General features: G+C 50.7%; 2 protein-coding genes across 2 annotated transcripts in view; one reads left to right on the top strand and one right to left on the bottom strand.

The window, feature by feature from the left end:
• The window catches only part of CAMK1G (calcium/calmodulin-dependent protein kinase IG), a 9,282-nt gene extending 6,963 nt beyond the window's left edge, over positions 1 to 2,319 (top strand). The window contains exons 9-11 of the mRNA XM_010143603.1: positions 407 to 494; positions 1,278 to 1,705; positions 2,226 to 2,319. Of these exons, the coding sequence (XP_010141905.1) occupies positions 407 to 494; positions 1,278 to 1,705; positions 2,226 to 2,319 (610 nt within the window). The remainder of the gene's footprint in view (positions 1 to 406; positions 495 to 1,277; positions 1,706 to 2,225) is intronic.
• Positions 2,320 to 4,562: 2,243 nt separating this feature from the next.
• Positions 4,563 to 9,797, bottom strand: part of LAMB3 (laminin, beta 3) — a gene marked incomplete at its 5' end in the record, with an annotated part of 14,696 nt that continues 9,461 nt past the window's right edge. Inside the window, 7 exons of the mRNA XM_010143604.1 lie at positions 4,563 to 4,699; positions 5,161 to 5,314; positions 5,550 to 5,726; positions 6,033 to 6,174; positions 7,185 to 7,392; positions 8,815 to 8,959; positions 9,657 to 9,735. Coding sequence (XP_010141906.1) covers positions 4,563 to 4,699; positions 5,161 to 5,314; positions 5,550 to 5,726; positions 6,033 to 6,174; positions 7,185 to 7,392; positions 8,815 to 8,959; positions 9,657 to 9,735 — 1,042 coding nt within the window. The remainder of the gene's footprint in view (positions 4,700 to 5,160; positions 5,315 to 5,549; positions 5,727 to 6,032; positions 6,175 to 7,184; positions 7,393 to 8,814; positions 8,960 to 9,656; positions 9,736 to 9,797) is intronic.

The following is a 9,797-nucleotide window of genomic DNA, read 5'->3' as shown; positions in this document are numbered from 1 at the left end:
GGCGGTGGCTGGTGGCCACCGGGATTTCCCAGCCGCCGCGTCTCGCTCCACGTGCTCAGTGGTAGCTGAGAACAGGAGTGTCTCCCCAGCCCCCGGTATTAACGTCACCGTCTGCCTCCGCCTGGCCCGGGGTGTTTCTTTTTTTGTGTGCAAAGAAAGAAAATGATGAATAATTAAAGATGCAATTTGTGCATATTTGCCTCCACAAACAGAGGCAAAGAAGAAATCCCATCCTGAGCTTTTCCAGGCTTTGAAGTGTGTGTTTGTGTTACATTTTGTTGCTGTTTTTCCTTTGGGTTTAATTATTGCTGATTGAACATACAAAGCAGTTAGTTGCCTCCAGAATGTGGAATGCCTTACAAATGCCATCTGCCTACGAGCCCATTTTCTTCTCTCCCATCTGCAGGATTAATGGAAATACAGCCCTTCACCGTGACATATACCCATCTGTCAGTGCTCAGATTCAGAAAAACTTTGCAAAGAGCAAATGGAGGGTAAGTTGTTGGCTGGTGGGAGCCCGGAGCCGTTTCACTAACAAATGCCAGTCGCTGCCATCGAGCAATAAGCCAGGCTGCGGCTGCGTGGGTGTGAGCCCAAAAGCCGAGATCCTCCACAGGCTCCCTGAAAATCGTATGCAGTTACTGTATATAGCGTGTTTGGACCAGCACTCCCCGCTGCAGAGCATGCTGGTAGATTCACCACAAATATTGCACTACAGTGGCCTCACCAAGAAAGTAAAGGGGAGGGGAGAAGAATTATTGCCTTTATATGGAAGGGGTGAATTTCATGCTCCATCAGCAGATCTTTTTGGGTGCCAAATCCAGCTTTTCCTCATTTCAGCCTTGAGGATAAATTGGTACTTCATTTATATCAAGAGTTTTAGTAAGAATTTAGGTGGAAAGAGGGATGCCACATGTACGATGGCATTTTAAATACTTGCCTTCAAAATTCGGCTCTAGTCTCTGTTTCGCACCAGAGGGTAATTTCCAGCTGTTCCCCCCATTTCCTCCTGTAGAAGTGGTTGTGATCGTCAAAAGCATCAGCGGTCTGCACCCAAGGGAAACTGTGGTGTTTATGCTGGGAATGAGCACATCCCACTTCCCACATATTGTGCAAACAGCCAGTGCTCACCAGTCCAGCGCTGTGCCCCCACTGCCCACACAGCACTCCCCTAACCCTAACCCCTAACCCTCAGGGGCCAGCCCATCTGTCCCACAGTATCCACCCAGCCTGGCATCACCAGGTGCTCACTGTGGGTGTTTTGTCTTCCTCCCCAGCAAGCCTTCAACGCCGCAGCTGTTGTGCACCACATGAAGAAGCTCCACATGAACGGTCATGCAGCAGCTGACAGCACCCTCCCTGTTGTACAAGCCTCGGAGGCGTCCAGACCCAACACACCCATGGTGGGCAGCCAGCCAGCAACGCCGAACAACGACAAGGACGCGTCACTCCCTCTCGTGCCCATGCAGGGCTGTCCAAACCCTCCCACACAGCTGGAGCAAGACACAGGAATGAGAGAGGAAAAGCTGCAAAGCCACTCGGAGAATGGAGCTCTGCCCGCAGGCAGCAGCCTCATCCTGCCGGACAACCACAGCCCACCAACCAGAACTTCTTGTGGCTGCAGCCCAGCCTGCATGGGCCACGAGAAAGCCAAGACGTCCTTCTGCTCCGAGACAGTGCTGCTTAAAAAATCCACAAAATCCCAGTAGGTATCCTGGCCATTAGCCATAACTTCCCTCAAAGTGTACGGGAATACCTCTTCCTACCTCTGGAAGGAGTTGCCTGGCACATGAGTTGCCAGCCTGACATGGAGGCAGGAAGGAATAGGGACAGAAGCAACTGCTTTGACTGGCTAAAGAGCAGTGCCCAGCCAAGTGTCTTCTGTGCCTGTAGGTGCATCAGGCAGGCACAGTGCCCAGGCTGGGTGGCAGAGCTGGCGGGGAGCCGAGGCAGCAGCGCTCCACTGCCACACTCCAGTGACTCCACCACATTTGCTTTCCAGAAGTGGAATTGCCTGTGGTTAAAGCTGCTGCTGCCAATTACTGAGCTGGTGCTGAGTGACTGGCCCTGCTTTTGCTGCGGTGTTGACTTGCACCCAGCTCTGCTTTGCTTCCAGCAGCTGATGTTCCTTATATTAAAAACACAATTTCCATTTACCTGCAGATTGATGGTAAATATTGCTATTCCTCTTTTCTTTCTCTTCCAATTCTCCCATTTCCAACCAGTCACTTCAAATCAGAAGTTCTCGTTCCAATGAAAACCAGTAAACACTCTTCTCACTGTGGCACTGGGCAAACTGGAGTTTGCTTGATCATGTGATGAGGAGGCAGCCACTGAGCTCCCAATATCGCCAGCGGTAAGTGCTCCACAATCCAATCACTGGCTCCTTTTAATTAATCTCTTTATGACACATAAAAGGGAAAGGCACAAATAGCAAAGTGCTTGTACAGGAAATAAATTGACTCAGGTTTTCTGCAACAGGAAAAGCCTTGAACAAACCATCTTTCAAGGAAGAAATTGTCTGTCAGCTTCCATTAAAGGCTAGAGCAGTGACTCTGAGTCCAGCTTCTACATTACAAGAGGGTTGCTCATGGAATGTGTGAAAGGGAGCCAAGCACAAGCCTGTCATCTCAAACTCTGCAATTACTCAAAGCTACTCACTGGGAATCACACTGGAATGGAACAGCCTCATAGCTGGGGTTAGGGATTTTCAGCTGGGTCTCAGCTGTGAGCACGAGCAAAAGGCTGACCAGAGGCTGCTGGTCCATGGCTGAGCACAGGCAGCACATGACATCTCTGCAGCCTGAAGGGTGTCCCCTTGCCCAGACTTGGTCCAGGCAGGTCAGTTTAAGTTGCTTTGTTACCAGAGCCCAGAGATGCTCGTTTTGTAGGTGAGCAGAAAACAGTCATGACAGTTTCCTCCTGTTTGACCATAGCTGGGGTTAATTCTGGACTACCTAAATTGTTATCATTCAGACCATGTTACGTACGAGCAGTAAGAAGTATTGCTATTAGACCCTGCGATAAAGAACATTCCTCAAAGGCGAGCATACGCTAGCAGAGCTCTCCACAAAAGCTACACAAGGTGACCTACCTCCTATCACCCTTTATGACACACTGTACTGATGATATTGTACAAACAGGACTGTCATACACAAAGGATTAATAGAAGAGACAAAGGCAAGTAAGATCTACTATAGGCTCCAAAAAGGCTTGTTCCAATGATCAGTCATGTAATAGCCCTCTGTAAGTAAGGCACACAAAGGGACCTCAGCTGTTCCTCACCCCCATGCTGCTGCGTATTATCAGAGCGCATTCTGAAGGCAGCAATCTCATGAAACAAAGTTCAAGCCTCAGCTGAATTCTCTCTCTCTTGTAGAAAACAGAAGGGCTGTTTTACTCTTTTCTGCACTTCAAAGCCAGACATCAACAGTGCAAGCAAGGAAGGAGGCTGTGTCCTGCCAGGCACCAGTGGGCAGCAGCGTCTCAGAGGGCAGCAACTGGCTGGTGAGGAGCAGCAGCACGTTAGTCCCAGGAATCCATCCCTGCAGTGACCTCGGGCTCTTTCTGGATTGTTAAAGCTGGGAGAAGGCAAGGGAAAGCCTGAGGCTACTGCGAGTATGTTCAGTGTATATAATCCATACGACATCGCTCGGCGCTGTAAGCTTTTGTTCTCTGTATCCCGTTTGGTTGTCCAATGCATAAGAAGTGCATTAAATTCTCTAAACCAAAGCCATGCAGAGTGTTACTCAGCGGCAGGTCAGCTATTTTTACTACCTTCACCCCATGCACTCCTTGGATTTTTGTTAGTCTCAAGCTGCGCCACTCCGAAGTTTGGCATCCACCAGCTGCCCAGATCTCGCTTGGGCTACAAGAGGAGAGACAAGCTGCTAGCAACCTCCACGTGTCTGACAATCGTCACAGCAAGGTCTAAGTTCCCTGCTTCCAAGTCTGTAATTGCACAATAAATACCTGCTTAATAAAGCTGAGTTTTGTTTTTGTAAAGTGCCTCTTGGTTATTCATAGAAATCTGATATGGAAACGGTCTATTAAGTCCCTGCTAAAGCGTTCCCTGTGCATCTGCAGACCTGCTCCCTCCGGGATTTTTCTGGCAAAGCATTACACAGTAAATAAGCAGAAAGTGAAACAAGACATTTGACTTCACCTTTGAGTATGAGATTGCGTTGCTCTTACTTGTACAAATACAGGGATGTTGTATAGATACAATGGAGAAAGAAATTCAAAAGAGCTTGACTTGCCAAAACAAGAAAAAGAAAGAAATTCTTGGTTTAAAAACCCCTCTGGAAATAACAGCTTTGGGGTTGTTTTTATTTGCCGTGGGAGAGTGATGTCTCTCCCCCTTTTTCCTCCAACCACTAGGCAGCTTCAGCCAGTTCGCCCAAGGCCAGTGCTCAAGGCGGCTGTTTTCCAGAGGCAGGGAAACTCAACTTGCTAAACACAGGGACATTAGGTCTGTGAGACTCCAGCCGGAAAATGGGAATAAATACAAGTCAGTGTCTGCAGAGGAGGAAGGCGATGCCAGCGGAGCACAGGCAGCTCACTCAGGAGCAGCTCTCGTAGTAGGCGACTTGCTTGTTAATGGCATCCCGGATCCTTCCCACCCGCTCCTCCAGGCCCGCCAGCCTGGCCGACTTGGACATCAGAGCCTTGTTGCTTTGCTGAATTTCTGTCTCTAAAGCTGAGGAGAGAGGCCAGGAGAAGGTTATATGATCATCAGGAGGACGGCTCATGGCCGTTATGCTCCCCAGCAGGCGGGGCTGAGCCTCCACCTCCCTCCTGAATAGCTCTGGTGGGCTGAGAAAAACTAACATCTTGCACTCCTCCTTTTCCCCATCAACACCCACCCTCCCTCTCCCCCCTCAACATGGCTGCTCTGAACAAAGCCATTAGTTTTGAATGCTTAAAAATGGGAGCAAGCATGTGGAGGAATACAGGAGCACATCAGCATTGCACAGCGGCTCACGCACCCCAGCAAACTCCAGATTTACTGGCCCAGCACCAGCAGATCCAGCCCAAATCCAGCCCATCCCAATGCCAAAAGCGGGTTGTCTTCCTTGTGATTTGTCTCCCTTCCCCCTCTGGGAGGCAAAGCCCTTCCCCAGTGCATGAGATTATTACACTGAGTTTGCAAAGTCTTACTCTCCATCCTGAGCATCATGGCCAAGGTGTCCTCAAACAGAGCCTGTGCCTCCAGGTCTATGCTCTGCACCCTGCTGCCGTGCTCCCCCAGGGCTGGGCTCTGCTCCATCCTTCTCTTCAGCTCAGCGTACATTTGTTTCACTTGCTCAAAAGCCTGTGGAAAAGCAAATAAGCAAAAGGCATTAGAATTGAGAAGGGTCCTGGAAACATTCAGCAGTGGGGAACTGCATCAGAACGAGGAGTGATACAACAACACGGCTTGAGCAGGAAAGCCTCCTCGCCTTATCCAAAACCATGCCAGGACACAGCCGGCTTTGCTGTCCATCGGCAGTGGGGAAGCAGAGCATGGCTGTGACCGTCCTGGCCAGCAACATGCTGGAGCCCGGTACCTGCTGCGCACTCCTGGCCTGCTCGCCCGCCTTCTCAGCCGTCTGCCGCGTGTCAGTGGCTCTCAGGCGGTTCTGGTCTGCACTGCGCTGCAGCTGCGAGAGCCGCTCCATCAGCCCGTCCAGCTGGCCCGCCACGGACTGCACGTTCTTCTCGGCTGGCCCAAGAACAGCCTCGATCTAAAAGTGTTAAGAAGGAAATCACACCCAAACCCTCTCCTACGGTGTTTTGCCTCTGTGCAGGGACCAGCTACCGCTGCCTGATGGATCTATCGGAGAAGTGGGGTTTCAACAAGGAGCAGGGGCTGGAATTGGGAGAAAAACACAAGTGAAGCACAGCAGAAAGAAGGGGTTTTTACAGCAAAAGCTTCATCAGACCCCATTTCCCAGCCACGCTGGTGCCGGACTCTACCAAGTGGGGAGGTTTTAACGGAGCAGCGAGCAGGTCACAGCAGCATTGTTGGGAAGTCACTGTGCATCACTCACTTCATCAATGCGCTCCTGGATGAACCGGAGGGAAGAGCCAGAGCCCCTGATAGCACCCTGGGCCTCCAGGAGCATCGTGTTTGCTCGTCGCAGGTTCCCGACCACCTCTTCCACATCGCCCTCCACAGCATTCGCCCGGTTCCTGGGGAAATGTGGGAGATGGCCAGGAGTGAGTGTGGATACCTGCAGAGCCTGGAGGTCAAGGTTGCAGAGGCAAAATAAGGAAGCTTGAGAAGCGAGACAGGATTGTTACCAAGAGGGCTGTAGTCCCCCTCCCTCAAAAGCCACAAACCCACACGCCTGGACACACTGCACTGCAGTGAGAGCAGTGTTAGCTCCAATTCATACCCCTAGGCAGAGGAGATGAACTGGGACGGAGAGAGGAAACACCTTCCTTTAAACTAGTTGAAAACATTCATTTCAAAAATGGTGCAAGAAAAAGTATTGAAAGGAAAACACCAACCATGGAACCAGTTTCAACAAATACTTCTCTCCTGGTAGTGGGACTATTCAGGGCGGGTGATAGAGCTCTCTGCAGCAAGGCAGGCTCCCTTGCCTCATTGCTTCAGGCAGGTTAAGCAGGTGTCAGACATACCAAGGAGTTTACATACTTATCCCACTAACCTTCTCACTGGGATATTGCTGCAAGTCAACATGTGACAAAGCAGATGCTCCAAATTTGCAAGGACACTCTGTAATTACTGTAAGGGACCATGGGATAATCCTCCCAACTTTCACCCAAACAGAAAACAAACAGCCCATTTAATCTCCTCGTGCTCTCTTGTGCAATTAGGAAGTAGGTCACCAACATCAAGTAATACAGGGCAACCCTGTCATCTCCCATCAAAGGGATTCAAGAGACAGCGAAAAGCCTCCGTTGCTTTCGGTAAAGACCTCCTTGCTCTAGTATCTATAACAGGATCTATTCTTGGCAGCCACGTTTTTTTATTGGGGCAGCAGGGAGGTGACTGTAGATATTGCAGACTCATTCTTTTAGGCACTCTATAGACATAGAAGATCCCGGCCTAAAACTTTAGATTGTGCAAGTCAGAACAGATTCAGCAGAACGAGATTTCAACCCAGCTGAGAATCACAACGTCTGCTCTAACCGAGTGACCCTCAGCTGCCAAAAGCCCTTGAACCCCAACCGACCTGGCTTGTTCTGCTTCTTGCTGAAGCTGCTTGGCCTTGGCAATGTCCTTGGCTGTCTGGGCAAGGATGTTCTCCGGGCACTGCAACTTAGTCGCCAGATTTTGGATCTCAGTCATTTTTCTTCGGACAGCAGCAGCATCCGTGGGGAGATGCAGAGAGAGAACAGACTCACAGATTTCCTGGACAGTGGAAGGGTCCGTGTCCTTGTCTATGAAGCAAACAGACAGAAGGTGTCAGAAATGGGAGAGGGGAAAGGGGGGAGTGCCAATGCCAGGGAGGACGAGGGCAGACATCCTGCCGTGCATGCTCTCATGTGCTGTCTCTTCATTTCAGACAGCTGCCGGGGTCCACCCTGAATTTAATCCCCTTGAATTCAATGTATTTCTCATTCACATCAGCGAAACTTCCAGGAAAGGACTGAAATAATGCCTCTACTCTGGCAACAAGAACACCATGGCTAAGGCCAGGGCGCAGTCAGGCAGACCTCACTGAGCAGACAAGGCTGTGTTTCAAGACAAGCCTTTTTTTATTTCACAAATAAAAGTTAATAAATCTGAGGATCAGAAGCAAGCGAGTCCCATGGGACATTAGCCCAGCGATTAGCTCAGAAATATCCTCACTCATCATTAACACCAGGCAGCACCAAATGACCTGATTTTCTTATTCAGCTAATGCTCGTGAGGCTCATTATGTTATTACAATCTGTCTGAGAACAATAAGTCATCCCAGCGGTTTATAGGACGATGAGGAATTCTCGTCTCATTAGCAGTCCGCCCCAGAGCAGAGCCATCTGTTTACCTCTGGTCAGGGAATGTTGCCGGTAAACTTCTCTGCATCGGTCAACGTTGACTGCAAACCCTGGGAGAGCACCAGCCGTGGGGACAGGTTTGTCCCCAAGCCCCGGAAGTTTTTTTCTGTGTCCACGTTGCCCGGCACCCCCGGGGAGCGCCCCAGCCGTGGGGACAGGTTTGTCCCCAAGCCCCGGAAGTGGCCCAAGGCTCTGCAGCAGAGAGCAGGGCTCAAAGCAAGCTACTAGCTGTGCTACGGACAAGGGACCACCTCTCCTCCACAGCTCTCCAGTGATGTTAATCCAATCCATTTTTTCAGAAGAAGTATTTGAGAGCAGTTCCCAAAAGGGTGTTGGAGACACCTCCACGAAGCCCCATGCGCAGCAGGTTGGGGCCACGTAGTACCTTCTGCCTCATGGACCACACAGATGACCTCCAAAGGTCTGTGTAAGGAAGCAGGCAGGGTTTGCCCCGGTGACATCCCAGGGAAGTTGACACAGATAAAACACTGGGATTAATTTGGGTTGATCTGAAAAGCGTGGTTAAGCCTGAGCAGGTCAGCTGGCCAACTGCTGAAAAAGTCACAGACTCGTGTGCCGTGAAATTCTTCTGTTTTTCAGAAGCCACTCCCAAGCCTGTCTTGCTGCCTCTGAGGATGTGCATGACCTTTGCTACATAAATACCCACTCATGATAAACTGGATCCCCGAGAGCTTCACTGGGGTGAGCTGTTCAGCTGCTGCTCGTGTTCTGTTCTCTCATACATAACATTGCTGTAAAAGGCATTTATTCCATGCACAAACCGACCTGCGTACACACACTTTGCAGCTCACAGAGCGCTACCTGACAGGAAGTCTCGAACTTGCTGGATGAACTGCTGGATGCGCCGCACATCCCCTTCGATCTGCGTCCTCGTTACACTCATCTGGTCCACAAGCTGCCGAGTGGTGCTTTGAATCTGAGTTACAGACATCTCTGTCCTTTCAATCTGCAAACAACAATATTCTGCTGGAGCCACTTCGCGATCCGGAATCTCAGCAGCCCTACCTCAACTCGGAGCGAACTGGGCAGGGCCCTTTGAAATGACACTATTCCCTGTTCTTCACGTGCCACTGTTTAAACAGATGTTAAATACTGATGCTTGGATTTGCAAGGAAAGCTCTGAAAGAGGGACAGGTTGTTAAACTTTTTAAAACACCTTTGAAATGGCTTTTGGATGACTTTGAAAACTCACTGTATCTTTGCAAGCACCTGAGGAGCTGTAGAGGAGCTGTACCAGCACTAACACACGTTCTCTGGTACATTGTGTCAAGTGTTAGAGCAGGTAAACCTGCGGACTCAGAGGGGTTTCCACATCCCCACCCATTCTGCCACACTAATCCCAACCCAGGAGGAGGACAGGCTTCCTTGGGACATTTCTACAGCCTCTTGTGTGCCATCAGCTCTGTGTCTCCTGTGCCGGGGGGAGGCAGGACACACGCAGGCGGCAGGGAGTCTCCCACTCACAAAATCCTGAATTTCTGAAGTTGCACAAACAATCAAGTCTCAAACAGAGTTTGAGTTTGAGACTGGGGGTTGATCACAGCTCGCTCTTTCCACAGCTGTCCCCCCGGGCCACTCTGTTTGATGCTGAAGGCCTGAGCGTAGGGCTCGGCTGTGGGCTGGGCAGTTCTGCCCTAACTCACCAGCTGTGCCGTCTCCTGGAGCCGGGTGCTCAGGCTGCCAAACTCCCCAGCAGCTTCCCTGGCTGTGGCGAGGGCCCCGCTCGACAGCGGGAAGATGCCATGGCAGGGGGGGGCGGGCCCGTCGGGCACGCTCTTTGCTCG

The sequence above is a fragment of the Buceros rhinoceros genome, unplaced genomic scaffold (genome assembly GCF_000710305.1).
Source record: "Buceros rhinoceros silvestris isolate BGI_N320 unplaced genomic scaffold, ASM71030v1 scaffold6289, whole genome shotgun sequence".
NCBI classification, from domain to species: domain Eukaryota; kingdom Metazoa; phylum Chordata; class Aves; order Bucerotiformes; family Bucerotidae; genus Buceros; species Buceros rhinoceros.
Note: the sequence above shows the minus strand (reverse complement) of the source record. Positions and strands in the feature narration are given on the sequence as shown.